The sequence below is a fragment of the Saccopteryx bilineata genome, chromosome 3 (assembly GCF_036850765.1).
Source record: "Saccopteryx bilineata isolate mSacBil1 chromosome 3, mSacBil1_pri_phased_curated, whole genome shotgun sequence".
Classification (NCBI taxonomy): domain Eukaryota; kingdom Metazoa; phylum Chordata; class Mammalia; order Chiroptera; family Emballonuridae; genus Saccopteryx; species Saccopteryx bilineata.
In genome coordinates, this window is record NC_089492.1 from 133,195,922 (window position 1) to 133,218,137 (window position 22,216).

Below are 22,216 nucleotides of genomic sequence, written 5' to 3' on the forward strand. Positions count from 1 at the left end.
TATATATATATTTGCTATATAAGAAATACTTTATTGATAATAAAAGGGAAATGTAAAATATCAAATATAAAGAATAAAAGGAGGAAGGAAGTAATTTTGAAGAAACCTATTAACATGGTAGCTATATCAACTCAGATAATTTTACTGAACCAATACATATGCAAGTTAAAAATCTTGCCAGAGATCCATTTAGAACAAGCTTTCCCTCAAGCGACTTTCAAATACAAAAAAAAAACAAGTCACTGCTATGTTGAGGACATGGAGTAAAATGGATCTCTGCATGACACCAGACAAGGGAAGATACTTCCATTGTAGAGCTAGGGAAAGAGAAAGAAGCATCACAAATGGCCTTGAAGGTTAGAAAGTCATCTAGATAATGACAGAGAAATCACATTAAAATGATTGGTATCTCTGCAAACACAACTATTCCAGCATAATTTTAGTTAGCTTACTTTGGCAAATGTTATTTCAGCACAAGTAGAAAAAATATTTTGAAACAGGAAGACAAAGATACTTCACCATTAAATTATATACAGAAGCTTTTTGATCTACAATGTAGAAACATGCCATAAAATCCATTGTAAATGGAAAATACTGTATGTCAAAAAAGCTTTTAATGCATGTTGAGCAGATAAAATATATTATTCTCACTGTGTTAAAGATGGTGCTGCCCTCGTGGAAGCCCATCACCCAGGTGATTGCTTGGGATGGGCATGATTATGTTAATATGTGTTGGGGGAGGGCTTTCATGCCAAAAGGCTTTAAAGGAAAGAGAGATCATGTTGTTCCGGGAGAAGAGTGATTACGTTCTAGGAGGAGCCCATACTGTAAGAGAGCAGAGAAAGGCCATGTGGAGGAGGCTAGGAGAAGCAGCCAAGATGACAGAATGCTGAAGGAGAAGCCAGTTTGTGCAGAGTTTGTGCAGAGAGAAGGAGTTGGGGAACAGAGGTGAATAAGGCTAGTGAGGTAGAAACCTTTGATTCTAGGAAACTCGAATAAGTCAGTATCTTTGTGAGCACTGAATGAGTAGGTTTTGGATCCAAGTGTGTGTTTTTACTTGCCCTCTGGGTGCAAACTAGGTTTAAGGGAATGACCCACTAGTTTTTGGCTTCGTTGTTTCATTACCAACTGTCCTAATCAAATGCAAACCTGCACAGGGCAGGCAGCTATGATGGTGGCAGTGGCTACTGGTTTTACAATGCACCTGACTAGGTGGTTGCATAGAGCATCAGCCTGGGATGCTGAAGACCTAGGTTTGAAACCCCAAGGTCACCAGCTTGAGTACAGTTTCACCTGGCTTTAATGCGGGCTCACCAGCTTGAATGCTAGTTCACAAGCTTGAGTGTGGGATCATACACATGACCACATGGTTACTGGCAGACCTAAAGGTCACTGGCTTAAGCCCAAACTTGCTGACTTGAGCAAGGGGTCAGAGTTTCAGCTAGAGCCTCCCAGTAAAGGTACATAGGAAAAATCAATCAATGAGCAACTAAGGTATTACCACTTCGAGTTCATGCTTCTCACTTCCTTTCCAGTCTGTCCCTGTCTATTCTTCTCTCTTGCTAAAAATAAAAATAAAAAAGCACTTAATGTAAGTAGTTTACTCCATAGCAAACTAAACTTTGCATACCTTAAACATGCTTAAAACACATTAGCCTACATGTGGGCAATATCATCTAACACAATAAGCACACAGTAGAATATTGGTGGTTTGTCCTCATGACTTCGTGACTCCATGCGTAGTAAGGTACCAAAAAGCTGCAAAACTAATATTGATATTCTAGGAGAAAAGATGAGGCTTTTCTGTCCTGTCCTTCCTTTGGGGAGGGGAGGGGAGGGGAGGGAAAAGAATGTAGAAGTTTCTGGCTTGCAAAGACAGTGGGTCATTTAGTTCTAACTATCGAATAAAGGTTAACTGAGGAACTTCTTTTACCTTTTAATAAGAGACAAAATTTACATACCTTCTTTCCTGGAATCCTGAGAGTAAAATACCTCTAAGCAAAGGAGGAGAGAGAGACACTGAAAGCTCTGTAAATATCTTTGATTATATCACCTTAAAAATCTTAATGTTTTTGTGTATCCCCTAAAAAATGTTGTAAGCTTGTGCCATGATGTCATGCTCCACTCAGCCTGTGTGTGATCAAGGGTATATATCCAGGCTCTGAAATATATTTATGCACACAATTTATGCACACGGGGTCTGCAAATGCCCCATGTCAGCCATATTCAGCCAGCATATTTAATAAATCTCCTCCTTTAATAAAACCCTTCAAAATTCATCTGGACTTCATGTCTGTTGGGCAGATAAAATATATTATGCTCACTTTGTTAAAGATGGCACTGCCCACGTGGAAGTTGTTGCCCAGGTGATATTAATGTGTGTTGGGCATGGGCGGTGGACAGGCAGGATACTTGTGGCCTGGGGCTTGGTTTTGGGACTAAGCCTTTCCCACCCTTTATGATGTGGGATGGTACAATCCTATCATGCCTCAATGAGTTTGTATTAGAGACTTCCCTATTTTGTATATTGGGTTAAAGGTTTTGATTTCTACACTATAAAATGGGGGCAGAACGAGAGCTTGCGCTCTTGGTTCCTGAGATTAGCATTAGTGAGGAGAAAGCAGAGAAGAGAGCAGAGAAAGGTCATGTGGAGAAGGCTAGGAGAAGCAGCCAAGATGGCGGAGTGTTGAGTGAGAAGCCAGTTTGTGCAGAGTTTGTGCACGGAGAAGGAAAGAGATGGGGAACAGAGGTGAATAAGTCTGGTGAGCTAGAAACCTTTGATTCTAGGAAACTCGGATAAGTCAGTAGCTTTGTGAGCACTGAATGTGAGTGGGTTTTGGAGCCCAGTGTGTGTTTTCGCTTGCCTGCCGGGTGCAAGCTAGGATTAAAGATGATGGCCCATCAGTTTATGTCTCCATTGTTTCTTTACTGTCTGAATCCAATGCGAACCTGTATGGGCCAGGCTGCTGTGATAGCGGCCGTGGCTACTGGCTTTACAGTGTCTTTATATAAACCCGCAGAAGTGAGGTACAGTACTTTTCGGCATCTGGGGTACAGTACTTTACAACACATGTGGGTAGCTAAGGAAAGAATAAAAATTCAAGTATCATTTCTACTAAATATGTATTGCTTTCACATCATTATAAAGTAAAAAAATGTCAGTCGGGGACCATCTGTACTTTATCTATTATAAGATACATTCTTTCTCCTATCTTACATCTCTGAAATCTAGTTGGAGTCCACTATTAATACCATTTATAGTTCTTAATTCTTTTTCTGCTACTGTGTAAATTATGATATATCTCACAACCTATGAAAACTCTGAGTTGATAAAATATGATAATTATTTTATTAAATATGATGACATTTGACTCCTGTGCTGACAACTTGAGCTTCTGGTCTTCTAGGTATTTATTCCAAATGGGAAAGGAGACATGATGAAATCTCACTGGATATTCTGATATGACCTATTAAGAACACACGCAGTTTTAGCTCTACATAAGATATATTAGCACACCTGTTTCATACCAGAATTATTCATAATGACCAAAAGATAGAATCAACCCAGATATCCATCGCCAGGTGAATAGATAAACAAACATGTTATATAAATACAATAGAATATTATTCAGTGTTCTTTAAAAAGAAAATAAATTCTGACACATGCTACAACATAGCTGAATCATAAGTACATTATGCTAAATAAAATAATCCAGTCATAAAAAAACAACAAATAATGATTCCGCTGACATGAGGTATGTAGAGTAGTCAAATTTATATAGGCAGAAAATGGAATGTTGGTTGCCTGGGCCTAGAAGACCAGAAAATGATAAGATGTTGTTTAATGGGTATACAACTATAGTTTTTCTAGATCAGGGGTAGTCAACCTTTTTATACCTACCGCCCAATTTTGTGTCTCTGTTAGTAGTAAAATTTTCTAACTGCCCACCAGTTCCACAGTAATGGTGATTTATAAAGTAGGGAAGTAACTTTACTTTTTAAAATTTATAAAGCAGTCTTACAGCAAGTTAAAGCATATAATAATAATTACTTATCAAGTACTTTATGTCAGATTTTTGCTAAGTTTGGCAGAATAAATCTTTGTAAAACAACTTAAATCTATCTTTTTATTTATACTTTGGTAGCTCTGCTACTGCCCACCAAGAAAGGTGGAACACCCACTAGTGGGCGGTAGGGACCAGGTTGACTACCACTGTTCTACATGAAAAGAGTAGTAGAGATTAATTGCACAAAATGGAAGTGTAATTAATACTGTTAAGCTATGCATTTAAAAATGACTGAGATAATAACTTTCATGTCATGCATACTTTACCACAGTTAAAAAAGAGATTTACATAAATAGGTGGGAAGTGGGGGAAAGTGCAGAGGCAGGGACACAGGGAGCAGATGGACAGCTGTCAGAGGGACAGGGGAAGAGGGGACTGGATCAAAGAAGGTGAAGGGATTAGCCCAAAACATAAACAGGTAAGACATAGATACAGACAACAGGGTGGCAGTAGGCAGAGAGAAAGGGGGTGGAGAGAGGAGGCGGAGGGTAGAGGGAGGGGAGGGGGGCAGAGGGAGCGGAGTGGGGCAGAATGAGACTGAGCTGGGGAGAGGAAGCAGGATATGGAGTGCAGATGGTGGTATATTGAGTTGTACATTTGAAACCTGTATAGTTTGGTGAACCATGTTAACCCAATAAATTAAAAAATAATTGAAAGGAAGATAGAGGCTGAAGTGATATAAATAAATAAAAATGGTATAAAAGAGTGGGAGGTGAACAGAAAAGAAAGATTTTTAAAAACATACCTTCGCCTCAAGTACCATAATGTAAGACATATCAAAAGAATGAAGGTGGGCAATATTATTGCCAAAATTATCACCATCGTGTAGGTAGGATGTCCTGACAATTGAAAGAAGACACACAGATGTCACTGCAAAACTCATTCTCTGACTCTTCTTGCCCTTCTTTTGCTCACCTGAGTGTCAGCTCCATCACTTAGCTGCTTTTGATGTAAATGCATGGCCAACTTCCACTCTCAGATTCTCTAACACAATCATCCATACCTATCTTCAATCATTTCTTCTTGTCTCATGTCACTCAATTTATAGGCCCATAATTCTTATCTTCTTTGTAACAGGTGAGTGATTTTCAATTTTTTTTATTTGGTGACACACACTAATTACTAAAATTCTGTGGCACCCCACCAAAATATATTTTAAGCTGATCTGATTAGAAAAATAAGTAAAGTTTGATCCATGTACACCAAATGGATATTATTTTGTTGGATGTTGTCATTTTTTTAAAATAAGGCAATCTAAGAAACAAAGAGTTCAGCACTCATTACTAAATAGTCAAGTACTGAGTGTTTTAAAAATCCTGTGGCACACCAGTTGAAAACTGCTGCCTAGGTCACCTATGTCTTTATCCCTCTTGTTTTTCCTCCTTCTTTCCTTTTTACCCTCTCTCCCTCCTTGCTTCTTGATCACATCCATTAAGTCTCACCATTTTGCTTGCCCCTCCCTACATGTTTGTGGATCATCTCCTCCCATATCCAGCCAGGGACAGTTCTTCTCACCCCAGTGGAGGACGATGTCCTGGCCTCCCAAGCTGCTGTGCTTTACTCGGCAATTCAGGTTAGCCTCCTCCCCAGCCACAACGTCCAGGGTTACTCGGAGATACCACGTCCCATCAGCATTGGGCAAGATGTCACCTTGACGAGTTTCTGGATGCTCCTGCTCACCCCTCATCCACATCACCCATACAGGTTTGGGGTAAAATCCTGAGACATGGCACACCAGTAGCAGATGACCAGGCAGAGGAGGGGGGCCACTGGAAAGCCAGGCCTCGGGCTTCACTGGGGTAGAAAGGAGCAGGACAGTGTCACATTATGACTCTAATCTAGAGCATAGGGACTCAGAAACCCACAACTTTGGATAGTGAACCCTCCCTCTCCTTTGGAACACCCCAAAATTTATTGATTAAGCTTTTCTCTCCTAGAAAAATACTCCCATAAAATTTAAAGAGGTGATGGAAAGTGAAATAGAAAAGCCTTGGAGAGAGAACAGGACTAACCTTGTCTCTGAAGTTCTGCCTTCCCTGCATTGAGAACACCCAAGAGAAATCGAGGACAGGTGTTTGAGAGGAGTGTCTCTATGATATTAAGGAGACCTTGGTATTCAGAGACGAGTGCGCAAAACATCTGTGCTCTGCGTCCGCCCTCCTTGGCAGGCACACACATATTATTCTGGAGGCTCATGAAATCCAATCCTCCCAAAGCGTTTCTCAAGAAGCTTACAGTGGTCTCCCCAGAATGCAGCTCACAGCCACCTATACCCTGGAACTCAAAGGGATCTGGATAGAAGAAAAAAGAGAAACAGATATTTAAAAGCCAACAAGGAGAAAAGGGATGGAGAAAGAACCTACTCTTTTGATTTGGGTGAGCAGAAACGTTTGAGATGTGAAAGAAGCCAAAAGCCATTCCACTACTGTCACATGCTACATAATGACTTTCAGTGAATAATAAACTATGTACAAGAGGGTAATCCCATAGATTGTAATGAGGCTTAAAAATTCCCATCGCTTTCTGACATCATGTCCATTTGTTAACAGCATAAAGCGTTGCTCGTGTGTTTGTGGAGATGCTGGGTTAAAAAACCACTGAGAGAATAAAAGTACAATATGTACAGGACATAATATTTGATAATGATAATAAGTAATGTGACTAGTTTATGTATTTATTATATTTTTAATTTTAATTTTAGAATGTACGCTTCCTACTTACAAAAACTGTTGTAAAAGTATGTCATGTTATATGAGCAATAGCCTTATACCTCTTGTGTTTCCAGCGTAATTTACTCTTCTGTTTGATTTAATGATACATATTTTTTGTACTGTAATGTGCTGTATAGTATATTAGCCTTGAAGCAAATAAATATACCATATAGCCTAGGTGTGTGATAAGTTATCTTATCTAGGTATATTTAAGTGTTCTGTATGATAGTTATACAACAATAACATTGTCTAATAATGTATTTCTCAGAACATGTCCTCAATGTCAAGTGTTGTATGACTGTATTCAGAGACTGTTAATTTTATTTTTAATTTTTATTGATTGATTGATTTTAGATATGGAAGGAGGGAGGCAAGAGAGAGAGAGAAGAAGAGAGAGAAAGAGAGAAACATCGATTATTTTCTACTTATACATGTATCCATTGCTTGAGTCTTCTATATGCCCTGTCTTGGGGTTAAACCTACAAACTTAACATATTGGGATAGTGCTCTAAACCAGTGGTCCCCAACCTTTTTTGGGCCACGGACCGGTTTTATGTCAGAAAATATTTTCACGGACCGGCCTTTAGGGTGGGATGGATAAATGCACAAAATAAAATTATGCGACTGGCGTAAAAACTGTGGTATTTTTAAATATAATTTTCGAAATTACAAGACAAGTTTCAAGAGTGAGTTAGACGGATGTAACAGAGGGAATCTGGTCATTTTTTAAAAAATTAAACAGGCCCTGGCTGGTTGGCTCAGTGGTAGAGCATCGGCCTGGCATGAGGAGGTCCAGGGTTCGATTCCCGGCCAGGGGACACAGGAGAAGCACCCATCTGCTTCTTCATCCCTCCCCCTCTCCTTCCTCTCTGTCTCTCTCTTCCCCTCCTGCAGCCAAGGCTCCATTGGAGCAAAGATGGCCCGGGTGCTGGGGATGGCTTTGTGGCCTCTGCCTCAGGTGCTAGACTGGCTCTGGTCGCAACAGAGCAACCCCTCGGATGGGCAGAGCATTGCCCCCTGGTGGGCGTGCCGGGTGGATCCCGGTCAGGCGCATGCGGGAGTCTGTCTGACTGCCTCCCCGTTTCCAGCTTCAGAAAAATGCAAAAAAAACCCCAAAAAAACAAAAAAACAAGAAAACACTTAAACATTGTTCAGACTTAAATATAAATAAAACGGAAATAATGTAAGTTATTTATTCTTTCTCTAGGGACCGGTACCAAATGGCCCACAGACCAGTACCGGTTTGCGGCCCGGGGGTTGGGGATGACTTCTCTAAACCACTGAGCTACGCCATCAAAGCTATTCAGAGGTCTTTCTATAGAAGATAACAGGGAAGAAGTAAACATATCATAAGTGGTGAGAAAAGGCTGTTGTAGTAAAGTACAGTGGGTGAGAAGGAAGAAGGGGGTAATGTGAGGAGCAGGGTGGTGAAGTCAGGAGTAAGTACACATTCCAGGATGAATGGGAGAATTACATTGAGAGGAGGAGATGCTTTTGAGATGGACTGAAAACAAAGGAAGTCACACTTTAGTTCACTCAAGGACAGGGTGGGAAAAGTGAGGGCTTCTTCCTTGGGGTTTAGGAGAGAATATTTATATACAAAAGGAGTTCTTTATCAGACAAGGGTGCAAGAAGCAGGAAGAATCTAAAATACCTTGTGGAGGTATGGAATCTAAGAGGAAGACTGCTCTATAGATGTGTGTGCAAACAGTTGGATTAACTGGGAAGGAGATAGAAAGATCCTGGGGTGAAGCAGCATGAACCAATAGAGAGAGAGAGAGAGAGAGAGAGAGAGAGAGAGAGGGAGAGAGAGAGATATTATTGGTAATCTCTCCAGATCAGAGAACAGCACTCACATGTCAACTCAAATTCACTGACACGATCTTGTATTTGCCGACTGAATCCGATGAAATAAACTCGAAATGCTTCCACCACCTCAGTCAGCTCTGCATCACTGAAGTTGCCCTTGGACCAAGGCTTCAGGAAAATGGCAGTGCCCGAGTCGCTATCCCAGCCATGAATCTGCAAATCTTCCAGCCAGCCTGAGCCTTGATTTTGTGTCCAGGTGCTGTTGACAAATGATGATATCTGGATGACATGGAAAGAGGTCGGCCCATGGAGAGCTGTGGGTAGTGGAAGGATAGGAATAGTGAAAAAAAAGAGAGAAAAGCAGCAGGGAATGGGGGTGGGGGAAAAGAAAACCAGAAATATCTAGGAAAAAATAAAAGAAATAGAGTTTGAACAGAAAAATGGCAGAAACAGTTGCCTGTGCCAGGGCCTCCGGCTCCATGCTCAGCATCCAAAATAGAAGAAGGGGGCTGGAGACGGGCTGGTCCAGACCCTCAGGGGTATGGACAGCATGCTTTCATCCAGACCACCCACACCCAGAGTTCCAGCCAGAGTTACTCTTACCATGCTCGTGTCCACGCTTGTTGTCAGCACCTGGGATGAGATCTGTTAGCAACAGAAGTGGCAAAAGCAGCATTTTACCGGTAGCTAAAAGTTCTGACTCTTTGAGCTGCTGTTTGATCTCTGAACTCAGCAAACTTATTATTTCCTCAGTGCTCTATAGCAACTTCCTCTTCCAAGGGACAAGTCTCTGCCTCATCCACGTTGCACATCAGAGAAAAGTTGTGCCTCCCACACCCTGACCCTCCCACTCTGCCTGTCATTTCCACTCCAGCCCTTGACTTCCAGATTTTTATTCTTATCTCCCTGGCTTCCAGATGTTCTTCTTCAACTCAGCTTTCTTTATACTACCTTTAAAAAGCCATCATATAGTTTTGAAAGGTTATTTTACTTCCTCAATCTTTTGTAACATCTTTTAAATCAGAAGGCACTGTGAAACAGTCGCCTGCCTTAATCTAGGAAAATTATTTTGGTTCATCCACCCAACTCCATCTTCCTCTGCATGGCCCTCTCTTCTCTTGCACATTCTCAGTGGTTCCTCTTTCTCATTTTATCCTTCTGTCTGGTCTCCCTAACAACACATTTATGTGTGTGTGTGTGTGTACAGATGACCATTTACAAAAGGCAAAAGGTTATTTTTACATATTTTCAATGTTTTAAATTCTTCCAACACTTATAATTGATTTTAAAGAGAAGAAGGGTAAGAGAAACAGAAAGAAAAATAGATATATCAATTTGTGGTTCCACTTATTTATGCATTTATTGATTACTATATGTGCTGTGACTGGGGATTGAACCTGCAACCTTGGACTATCAGGATGATGTGCTACCTGGCTGGGGTCTGATAGGGAACACATTTAAAACATTTGCCAGTACAATGTAACTGCAGACACATATCCTAAAATCAAATATAGTAAATACTACTGTCTATACTTCTAGCAAAATTATCTTATGCCATAGTAGTTTCTGGCAAGGAAAATTACATTTTCTACCAGTATATGATCTTCGTTTCAGTAGCGAGGAAAAGTCAACAATCAACAAAGTAAAGGGATTAAAGGGAAGGAACACTTTCTGGTGAATCACGTGGAAGACTACAGTTTGGAAGAAAAAGTGGGAGGAAATCTGCTGCTGAAAATGTAAAAATAATAAAGGAATGTTGAAATAATTAATTTGAATGGGCTAAATGGGGAGCCTGTTAGAAAGATAGCAGACCAGTCAGGAAGAGCCCACTCAGGAGTGGTTAGGTCCTGGTTAGGCCACAAGGAAGAATGGCAGATTCTGGTTGAGAAAGGCTGAGTCTGAGACCAAGGATGGGGGAATGAACATCTAAAGGTGTCAGCTGTTCCAAGGAGCATGAATACGAGAGTATATTCAGGAGTGTGAAGAGATATGTGCATGGAGGTTCTTCTTTGTATGTGGTGAGGTGGGGGAACAGTCAGAATTGTGGTAAAAGAAGAAGCAAAGAAGGAGTGAGCCAAGGGAGACCAACCACAAGGTGAGGAAGATTGAATAATGATCAGAACCCCCATATATCATCTTCCCTGGTCAGGACATTCATGGATATATCAGCTTGAAAAAGAAAACTCACATTCTAACCGAAACTGACTGGAAATGCCTGCACTTCCAATGCAAAGCTATGCATGTACAACTGCAGTAACATCTGCAAGTTCTTCAACTCTCCTTGTTAAAATTAATTTGGTACCAGGTCAACAGAAAAGGAATGGTGCTTAGCAGTGTCCTAGCAATGAGTCTGTCCTTGCCCTGTGAGCCTGAGCCCTTGGTGTGCTGCCAGCTTTGGTTGACAAAAAAGAAGATCTGGAGCATATGATAGGAGGGCTGGATTAGTGTGCTAGATTTTGGGTACCTGAAAGAGAGAGAATTAACAAGAGAGGTTGAAAGAAGTGGTGATGAGGGACCGATGATAGAAAAAAATGGGAATAGTTACAAAGTTTACATATAGTCTCATACCCACTTCCTTCAATTCAGCTTCTTATTTCCAAAATCAAACACAGACTGGAGTCAAGATCGGTGCCTGACACTCACCTGGCATGCAGATTTCAAGGACACCGAGTAGGAGCATTACTCTCTACATCCAGATCCTCTCTAGTACTTCTTTCTACTCTGTTTTGCCCAAGCACAGATATCTTTCCACCTAGGTTTTCTTTCCTACTGTGCTTGGCCCATGACAGAGAATTCACTTAAAGAGCAGGGGCAGAAGCAGCAACATTGGAGCTGTGGTAGGTAAGGCTACCTCAGCATGATGAGTGCACGCAAATTCAGATATCAGCTTCCCCTCCAAATCCTTTTGAACTCTTCTGTCGCTTACCCTGCCATAAATGGACATCTCCCTATGCTCACTTCCCTGTCAGAGAAACCCAACTGCCTCCCTGCCCCCCTCAGACACAAGCCTCCCACAAGGTCTCCCTCATTTCCCCTCCATCTCTTCCAATATTAGGATTCCAGATTTGTTTTTTGCTCTTGTGTGCCTCCTGACCTTCCCATTGCACCAACATGTATAAAAGGTGTCTTAGTTTTTAACAAAGTATGTAGTTGGTGTTCTGACTAAAAATATAGTACCTCTTAGCCTTGGAGAATTCAAGCCCACAGTTGAATACTCAATGTAGTCTTCTATAGAAAGAAGTAACAGAAGGTCCTCAGTAGTGCCCCGTGGCCTTTTCAGTAGTGTCCCCACTCCTGATCTCTCTGTGGTCTCCTCCTCTAATCAGCATCCCAGCCTTCTTTCTCCTTCTTCTTGGTCTTCTCTGTATTTCTCCACTTTTCCACAATTTTTTTTTTTTGTATTTTTCTGAAGCTGGAAACGGGGAGAGACAGTCAGACAGACTCCCGCATGCGCCCGACCGGGATCCATCAGCACGCCCACCAGGGGGTGATGCTCTGCCCCTCCAGGGCGTCGCTCTGTCGCGACCAGAGCCACTCTAGCGCCTGGGGCAGAGGCCAAGAAGCCATCCCCAGCGCCCAGGCCATCTTTGCTCCAATGGAGCCTTGGCTGCGGGAGGGGAAGAGAGAGACAGAGAGGAAGGAGAGGGGGAGGGGTGGAGAAGTAGATGGGCGCTTCTCCTGTGTGCCCTGGCCGGGAATCGAACCCGGGACTTCTGCACGCCAGGCTGACGCTCTACCACTGAGCCAACCGGCCAGGGCCTTTTCCACAATTTTATCCTCTGGAGTCTCTCTCTTCTCATGATCTCACCTCTTCTTTCTGCTCCCTCATTATCCTCTGTCTTTTTATCCTGATCCTTACAAAATCATTATCAAAAGAAAATAGAGGCCCTGGCCAGTTGGCTCAGCGGTAGAGCGTCGGCCTGGCTTGCGGTGGACCCGGGTTCGATTCCTGGCCAGGGCACATAGGAGAAGCTCCCATTTGCTTCTCCACCCCCCCTCCTTCCTCTCTGTCTCTCTCTTCCCCTCCCGCAGCCAAAGCTCCATTGGAGCAAAGATGGCCTGGGCGCTGGGGATGGCTCCTTGGCCTCTGCCCCAGGCACTAGAGTGGCTCTGGTCATGGCAGAGCGTCGCCCCAGAGGGGCAGAGCATCGCCCCCTGGTGGGCAGAGCGTTGCCCTCTGGTGGGCAGAGCGTGGTCCCCTGGTGGGCCTCGGGGTGGATCCCGGTAGGGCGCATGCGGGAGTCTGTCTCTCCCCGTTTCCAGCTTCAGGAAAAAAAAAAAAGTAATTGGATAGAGTCATGAAAAAAGTATGGAGTTTCCTCCCAAAATAATATGTGGGATAGGAAACAGAAAACAAGAAACAAACAAAACAAATACATAGTCACAGACAGCAGTAGGCTGGTTATCAGAGGGGAAGGGGAATAAGGGGAGGTTGACAGGGTAAAGGGAGTCAAATATATGGTGACAGAAAGAGACTATACTTCAGGTCATGGGCACACAAAGCTAATATACCAATGATTTATTATAGAATTGTACACTTGAAACTGATATAATAATTAACCATTGTTACCTCAATAAATGTAATTTTAAAAATTTATTTAAAATATATAGTTAACCCTAAATAATTGTTTAAACAGACATGTAAAATTTAATGCATTTGATTAATATTACAGCAGGAAGTTATTCAAAGAATTGAATTTCATATTACCTAATTCCCTTGGGATTCAGATAAAAAAGGAAGATAAATAAGGTTTACATAAAATCATGGCTTATTGACCACATGAAAACAATATAAAATAGTTTTTGTCAAAATTTCTTAAAATTATGATTTTTATAGCAGACTTGATTTTGTCACAGTGGAAGAACACATAAGAGTTATCTCAAAAACACTAAAAATGTTTTTAAAATATTTGTTTTACAAGATGAATACTTTCATTTTCATTCTAGAAAACAATGAAACAATTCAACTGTGAAGAGAAACCTTAAAGAAGTCCTTCATAAAAACAGCAGAGCCTGGTGGTACAGTGGATAGAGTGTCAAACTGGGATCAAATCGTCCAGGTTCAAAACCCCGAGGTCATTGGCTTAAGTGTAGGCTCACCAGCTTGAGCACAGGGTTGCTGGCTTGAGCGTAGGAACACAGACATGACACCATGGTCACTGGCTTGAGTCCAAACATTGCAGGCTTGAAGCCAAAGGTCACTGGCTCGAGCCTAAGGTTGCAAGGGATTACTTTCTCTGCTGTAGCCCCCCGGTCAGGGCACGTATGAAAAGCAATAATGAACAACTAAGGTGCCATAATGAAGAGTTGATGTTTCTCATCTCTCTCTCATCCTGTCTGTTCCTATCTGTCCCTCTTTCTGTCTCTCTCTCTGTGTCCCTGTCACAAAGTAAATAAATAAATAAATGAATGCAGATAAAATGCCTAATTATCCACTATCTGAAATTCATATGAAAGAAATATAAGATGTTTGCAAATACTAGAAATGTATAGGAAAACATAAAAGTATGATAACTAGATAATTATATATATTTTTTATTTTTAAAATTATATTTTCTTTATTAGAATAACATTGGTTTATAAAGTTATATAGGTTTCACATGTACAATTCTATAATATGTTCTCTCTATTTTGCAATGTGTGCTCACCACCCCAAATTAAGTCTCACAAATCAGCATATATGAGAAATATCACATTCAGGCAGAACCAGCTATATAAGTTGTGGGACCAGTACAAAATGAAAATGCAATATCCCTTTTCAAAGATTATTAAAAACTTAAAGATGGCAACAATCGCACAAGTCACTTGCTCATCAAGCAGGCCCTGAATTCAGACTAGGCATTTGGTCATGGACACAAATACAATATCTAAATTCTATTTTCAAAAAATGGAGACAAAAAAATAGAATAAGTACTTAAATAATGATTGTTCAGAGTATGAAATATTAATGCACTTAGGAAGATCAGTCAAATTTTGGAAGTACAAAATAGATTTCTTTTTTTCCCCTACAGAATTTCAAAAAATTAAATTTATTGGAGAACATTGGTTAAAAATTATATAGGTTTCAAGTGTACAATTCAAAAATACATCATCTGTATATTTTATTGTATGTCAGATTTCTTTTCATCACATTTATTCCCCCCTGACCCCTTTACTGCCTCCACCACCCTCCTTTCCATCTATTCTGGTAATCATCTTAATGTTTTCTGTGTCTATGTGCATTTTTCTCTGCTTAATTCCTTCATTTTTTTTACCAGCCCCCCAAAATTCTCCTGATAGCTATTAACCTATATTTTGTACCTATGAGTTGCTTCTATTTTGTTTATTAATTTACTTTCTTCATTATAATCCACATAAGAGTGAGATCATATGGTATTTGTTCTGTGATTTTAATTGAGTCATTCAGGGAAACTTCCAGGGAAGATTCAGAAATAGGAATTTGAAATAGAGTTTGAAGGATCAACAAACAGGTGCCCTCAGGAAAGAGATTGTCAAAGATCAGGGGCCGGGGGTGGGGAGAGGTTTCTAAATGAGTCAGAATCTCTTTCAGAAAACTATTTTAACAAAACCATGCTTTGTTTATTGGTATAAACCATGTTCAAGAAGAAGCAGACCAGATTTTCATGGATAAGGTTAAACATATATCAGCAGAGTTGGAACAGGCTCATTTACCATTTCTTCAACAATTTGTTTTTGGCCCATGATTTCTGTGCCAAGCAGTGGTGGTTTCTTGATTTCCTGCGTTCCCGGGTGTTCCTTCAATGGGAGAGCCAGGGTTCGGGGAAAGGGGAGAGTAGATATTCTGATCTGAGCTAAGTGCGAAGAAGAGGATATTTATCTCAAAGACAGGAAATCAGAGAGAAAAAGAATAATAGAAGAGAAAAAAAGAGAAGTGTATAAGAGGTTGAAGAAACAAAACAAGAAGTCTCACCTGTGCTATTTAAACCATAAGTTCACAGCAACCAGCATAACCAGGGTAACTGTTACAGCCAAACAGATCAGTTTCAAAGGATAGAATGTCCTTCTGATTAGGGACTAAATAATGTCAATCTATGAAATACACTCTATCCTACCTCAGTTAATGCCTCTCATTTCACAGAGTTGGGACCTTACAAGAGTTTTCTTTGCATTTTCTAGAGCCCTCATTTCAATTCTTTCTAGTCAATGTGTCTCCTTTCATTTTTCTTTAGTACCTCTAATCCTCTTTCTCTGTTTTCTTGAAATAAAACTGCTTTGAATCTTTACACTTCTTTATGATTTGTATTCTCCCACTTTTATTCTCTTGTGCATAGGAGTCCTATCCATTCTCCAATTGCTCATTCATTAGCTCTGGAACTATGGGAAGACTATCATTTCAATGGGGTCCTTGTTCTTTCTCACCCAGTGGATGATTAATTATATCATGGCTTCCCAGTTTGTGTTTCACTCGGCAACTTAGCCCAGCTACCTTTGCAGTTGCCACATTCAGGGTTACTCGAAGATACTATGTTCCATCTGCATTGGGCAAGATTTTACCTTTTTAAGTACCCTGTTGCACCTGCATCCACATCACCCACACAGGTTTTGGATGAAAGCCAGAGACGTGGCACACCAGCAGCAGATGGCCAGGACCAGGCCTGGAGCATTTGGTCACCCAAGCCTGTGGCTTCACTGGAAAGAGATGAGAAGAAGTGGAGTTTAGGTATCTCAAGCCAGAACTTGTGACTCTGGTACCTTAGAACCCTTGAACCCACACTCACTTTTAAGTCTCTTATTCTGGGTTTCAAAGGGAAGATAAAGAGAAAAAACTCAAATACAAGAATGAAGCAGTGAGGCTGTGAGGGGAGAGGAGGTTGGGCTCACCTTGTCGTTCCAGGTCTCACTTCCCTCCTTGCAGGAGGGCTGACTAGAATCGAGGACCTGAGAATGTCACTGAGAAGGCCAATCAGAACTTTAACAATGCTGTACCAATTAAGCACATTACAGACATTCTGAGCCTGACTCCCAGCTCCTGGAGACGGCTTCCAGAAATTTCCTTGGTAACTCAAGAAATCTGATCTTTGATATGCCGCATTTAAAAAAACTCTCTGAGGCCTCCCTGGGATTGCATTCTAAAGCTGCTGATACCTGGATCTCAATGGGATCTGGGGATGTTCAAGGAAGAGAGAGTCAATATGGATAACATTGTAGGGAGGAAACATCAACAATAGAGAAAGTAGAGGGATTCAAGGAAAGGAACATATTCTGGTGAACCACATGGAAGACTACATTTTGGAAGAAAAAGCAGGAAGAAATCTGTGGAATGAAAATGTAAAAATAATAAATAAATATTGAAATAATTAATTTGAAAGGGCTAGATGAGAATACTGTTAGAAAGACAGCAGTCCAGTCAAGAACTTTTCTTCACTCTGCTTTGCCCAACCACAAGTATGTTTCCACCTGGGTTCTTCTCATGCACTCTGCTTGGCCCATGGCAGATCATTTTTTGGAAGAGCAGGGGTAGAAGCAACAGTATTGGAGCTTTGTTTGATAACGAATGCCTCAGCAAAACAAATTGTCCTCAGAACTCAGATAACACCTTCCCCACCAAACCCTTTTGAACTTTTCTGTAACATCCCTTGCCACAAAAAGAAACCAACCTCTCCCTCTGCTCACTTCTGTGTGGGAAGAACCCAGCTGCCTCCCTCAGCCATGAGCCTCCCACAGGGTCTCTCATTTCCCTTCTATCTCTTCCCTGTCTGAATTTCAGATTTTCTTTTTACTTTTGTCTGCCTCCTAGCCGCCCCATTGCACCAACATGTATAAAAGGAGTTGTGGCTTGATAACCATGTCTGCAGTCTGTAGTCTGCCTGGGAAATGTAGTACCTCTTGGTCTTGGAGAACTCAAGCCCACACTTGGATTCTCAATGTCCATTTCTATAAAAAGAAGTAACAGAAGGTCCTCAGTAGTGCCCTGTGGCCTTTTCAGCAGTGTCCCCACTCCTGATCTCTCTGTGGTCTTCTCCTCCTATGATGTGCTTCCCGTCTTTCCCTTCTCCCTTTTCTTGATCTTCTCTGTATTTTTCTATTTCCCCATTATTTTTTCTCTGGAGTTTACTGCCACACTTCTCATTGCCTTATCTGTTCCTCCTGTTTGCTCAAACTACCCTCTGTCTTTATATCCTGTTCTTCCTAAAATTATTGTCAGAAAAAAAATAGTTAATTTGAATGTAGCTGTATAATTCACAGGCAAATCTCCATAACCCACAGTGAAGAAACAGCAGCAGTGGCAATACAGATTATCAGGTAATCTCAGTAAAATACCCCTTTGCTCAGTTTCCCTAGTCAGACCAACTGTCACTGTTAAGGAAGCATAAGAATTTTTGACCCAGAAGTGGTGAGCTGGTCAGTAGACAGATTTTCATTCATGTTGCATAAGTGGGTCTAGCGAGGATGCACAGGGCTTGGGCTCCCACTCTACGCTAAGTGAGTTGAGTGTGTCTCCAGTTTCCCTGGGTATGAGGAGCAGTCATGCAGCCTTCCCTTCACGGTTTATGTCTTGGAAGCACTGGTGCCTCCTTGATGTGTCTAATTAGAGAAGTATTCTATAGGAGGCTGTTATGAATTTCTTTACAGTTCATGCTTGTGAGGCTAAAGACACACCAGATTCAAATAACTGGGCAGAGGGCTGAAACTCTTAAGTGGAATCAGCCCTGAGAAACAGCGCCACTGCATATTTACTGAGTTCCAAAAGCCATAACTTAGCAGATAAAACTAGAAAGTTACACAAACCATTTTTCCTATCTGTTTTATCTCCAACCCTGCACATCTACTGTTTCTTTTCATGAACAGGTCACAAGAATAGTCAGAATCCCAGAGCTTATCAATTACAAAGGACATCTGGTTCTTGGAGGCATTCCAAAAGGAATCCTACGTACATGCATTCAAGTAACCCTGGCCAATGTCTCTTTATGGCCAATATACTCCAAGATCTCTTATCTCCAATTAATCTTTGCTCTGCAGTTAACTGCTGTCTACATTGGTGCAGAGTCGTCTACTACAAGAGGCACTCCAGGGACTGGGGTGTTCATGGGAGAAATAATAACTGTTGAGTCTTTACTTTTGTTTTTTACATTGATATTTGCTATGGCAGCCTGCAGGCAGTTTAAATACTACCCTTGCTTTTCATAGACACATTCAACTAACTTTAATCAGAGCCCACCTGGTTGCAAAATTTATGTCAGACACTAAGATTTCAGAGAGAATGTCTTTTTTTGTGTGTGTGACAGAGACCAATAGGGACAGACAGGAAGGAAGAAAGTTGAGAAGCATCAATTCTTCATTGCGGCACCTTAGTTGTTCATTGATTGCTTTCTCATATGTGCAGACCAAGTGGCTCCTTGCTGAAGCCAATGATCTTAGGCTCTAGCTGGTGAGCCTTGCTCAAACCAGTTGAACCAGCACTGAAGCCAGTGAACTTGGGGTTTTGAACCTGGGTCCTCCATATCCCAGTTTGATCCTCTATCCACTGCTCCACTGCCTGGTTGAGCTCAGAGAGAATTTCTTAAGAAAAAACAAAACAAAACAAAAAATACCAATCCACAACCTCTATGTTTATAATATAAAGGACTCACAGAATAATTATCCAAATTATAGAAAATGTTTAGACCCTGTGTCATTCATTGTTTCTGACTCTAAAACACTGGTTTTACACACCTCATGTTCAATACTGTGGGAAAAAATGTCAGAATTCTAAGGTAATGAAATAATCTTAAAGTTTTTTGTTCAAGGAAATTATCATTCTCTTGTGAGGACTAAATAACTCTGTTTAGAATACTCAAAAAATCAAAGAATATGCCATATAACTCCATTATGAAACTAATGGTCTAATTAAAACCAAACATTAACCTGAAAATGCAGTGAGTACCAATATAAATTTATATTTATAAATGAATGGAGTGCATCAAACTTAAAAAAGTTTCTGCACAACAGAAAGAACCATCAACATGACAAAAGGTAACCGAAAACCTTAGAAAATATGTGCAAATAAAATCTTGTACTAAGGGCTAATATCCAAATATACATTGAACTCATACAACTCAACAACAGAACAGAAAACAAAAAGTCCAATTTAAAAAATGGGTAGAAGTCTTGAAAACACACTTTTCTCAAGAAGACATACAAATGGTTAACAGATACATGAAAAAATGCTCAACTTCACTAGCTACAAGAGAAATGCAAATCAAACCACAGAACTATCACCTCACACCTGTTAGAATGACTGTTATCAACAAGATAAGACAGAACAGGTGTTTAAGAGAATGTAGAAAAAAAAGGCAAAACCACTGCTCGTGAAAATATAAATTAGTACAGTCACTATGAAAACAGTATGGAGTTTCCCCCCAAAATAATATGAGTGATAGAATGCAAAAAGCAACAAGCAAACAAAATAAACAGTCACAGATAAGAGTAGAGTGGTTATCAGAGGGGAAGGGGAATAAAGGGAGGCTGAAGAAGGTAAAGGGGGTCAAATATATGGAGAGTGAAAGAGACCAGACTTTCGGTCATGAAACATAATGGAATGCACCAAAGATTTATTATAAAATTGTATACCTTAAATAAATATAACATTATTGACCAAGGTCATCTCAATGAATGTAAATTTAAAAATTTCTTTAAATAATATAAATATATAGTTAACCTTAAATAATAGTTTGAATGCACTGAAAAATTTAGTGCATTTGATTAATATTTAAGAAAGAAGTTAATCAAAGAATTTTATTCTATATTACTTAATTCCCTGGGGAGACAGAAAAAAAAGGGAGGTAAATAATTTTTATATCAAATCCTATCTTATTGACCACAAGAGAACAATATAAAGTGGAGTTTTCCAGAAAAATGTTAAATTATGACTTTTATAGAAGACTTCATTTAGTCACAGTGGTGGAGAGCACTGGCCTTTTCCTTATCTTGAAAACGTGAAAATATTTTAAATATTTATTTTTAAATGATGAATACATTCATCACATTCTAGAAAACAATGAAGAGATTCTGTTGTGAAGAGGAACCTTAAAGAAGTCCTTTAAAAAGACAACAAATAAAATGCCTCAAAGTACAGAGCCCTAAAATCATGCAAAAGGTAAATACTGCAAAGCCCTGGCCAAATAGCTGAGTTGGTTAGTTTTGTAGCAAAATGCAGAGGCTGCCATTTTGATCCCTGGTCAGGGCACACACAGGAACAGATCAATGTTCTTGTCTTTGTCTTGCTCTCTCCCTTCTCTTTCTTGTTTTTTTTTTAAATTTTTTTAAAAATTAATTTTAATGGATGACATTGATAAATCAGGGTACATATGTTCAAAGAAAACGTCTCTATATTATTTTGTCATTTGATTATGCTGCATTCCCATCACCCAAAGTCCAATTGTCTTCTGTCTCCTTCTAACTGGTTTTCTTTGTGCCCTCTCCTCCCCCAACTCCCTTCCTTTCCTCCCTCCCACCCCATATCCCCCACACTCTTGTCCATGTCTCTGAGTCTCATTTTTATGTCCCACCTCTATATGGAATCATACAGTTCTTAGATTTTTCTGATTTACTTATTTCACTCAGTATAATGTTATCAAGGTCCATCCATGTTGTTGTAAATGATCCAATGTCATCATTTCTTATAGCTGAGTAGTATTCCATAGTATATATGTACCAAAGCTTTTTAATCCACTCGTCCACTGATGGATACTTGGGCTGTTTCCAGATCTTCGCTATTGTGAACAATGCTGCCATAAACATGGGGGTGCACTTCTTCTTTTCAAATAGTGGTATGGTGTTCTTGGGGTATATTCCTAAAAGTGGGATAGCTGGGTCAAAAGGCAGTCCAGGCCCTGGCCGGTTGGCTCGGTGGTAGAGCGTCGGCCTGGCGTGCAGAGGTCCCAGGTTCGATTCCAGGCCAGGGCACACAGGAGAGGCGCCCGTCTGCTTCTCCACCCCTCCCCCTCTCCTTCCTCTCTGTCTCTCTCTTCCCCTCCCGCAGCTGAGGCTCCATTGGAGCGAAGAAGACCCGGGCACTGAGGATGGCTCCTTGGCCGCTGTCCCAGGCGCTAGAGTGACTCTGGTCATAACGGAGCAACTCCCCGGAGGGGTAGAGCATCACCCCCTGGTGGGCAGAGCGTCACCCCCTGGTGGGCGTGCTGGGTGGATCCTGATCCGGCACATGCAGGAGTCTGTCTGACTGTCTCTCCCCATTTCCAGCTTCGGAAAATACAAAAAAAAAAAAAAAAGGCAGTCCAATTTTCAATTTCTTGAGGAATCTCCATACTGTTTTCCACAGTGGCTGCACCAGTCTGCATTCCCACCAGCAGTGCAGGAGGGTTCCCTTTTCTCCACATCCTCGCCAGCACTTATTCTTGTTGTTTTGTTGATGAGTGCCATTCTGACTGGTGTGAGGTGATATCTCATTGTAGTTTTAATTTGCATTTCTCTAATGATTAGTGATGTTGAGCATTTTTTTCATATGCCTATTGGCCATCTATATGTTCTCTTTGGAGAAGTGTCTATTCATTTCTTTCGCCCATTTTGATTGGATTATTTGTCTTCCTGGTATTGAGTTTTACAAGTTCTTTATAAATTTTAGTTATTAACCTCTTATCAGATGTATTGTCAAATATATTCTCCCATTGT

At 40.7% G+C, this 22,216-nt stretch overlaps 1 protein-coding gene across 2 annotated transcripts; it reads right to left on the reverse strand.

Annotated features, from left to right (window-relative positions):
• Positions 1-43: 43 nt before the first annotated feature.
• Positions 44-9,354, reverse strand: LOC136330549 (T-cell surface glycoprotein CD1b-like). 2 transcript variants are annotated; one of them, XM_066267506.1, is made up of 6 exons: positions 9,191-9,354; positions 8,635-8,901; positions 6,080-6,358; positions 5,583-5,861; positions 4,813-4,906; positions 44-3,467 (listed from the first exon to the last, which is right to left on the reverse strand). In XM_066267506.1, the coding sequence occupies exons 1-6, from the start codon at positions 9,261-9,263 to the stop codon at positions 3,446-3,448; spliced, it is 1,014 nt and encodes a 337-aa protein (XP_066123603.1). In that variant the 5' UTR covers positions 9,264-9,354; the 3' UTR covers positions 44-3,445. The 2 variants fall into 2 exon arrangements, with proteins under 2 accessions (XP_066123603.1, XP_066123604.1); XM_066267507.1 differs by lacking the exon at positions 6,080-6,358.
• Positions 9,355-22,216: the final 12,862 nt, after the last annotated feature.

What these genes read in the sequence shown, in the direction of transcription:
- LOC136330549 (XM_066267506.1), bottom strand. Translation starts at nt 9,263, where the DNA reads ATGCTGCTTTTGCCACTTCTGTTGCTAACAGATCTCATCCCAGGTGCT. An exon ending in CAGTGAATTTGAGTTGACAT is followed by an intron (nt 6,359 to 8,634) that starts GTGAGTGCTGTT and finishes TCTTCTATCCAG; the next exon opens with ATCCCTTTGAGTTCCAGGGT. An exon ending in GGACATCGTCCTCCACTGGG is followed by an intron (nt 4,907 to 5,582) that starts GTGAGAAGAACT and finishes TTCAATTGTCAG; the next exon opens with GACATCCTACCTACACGATG.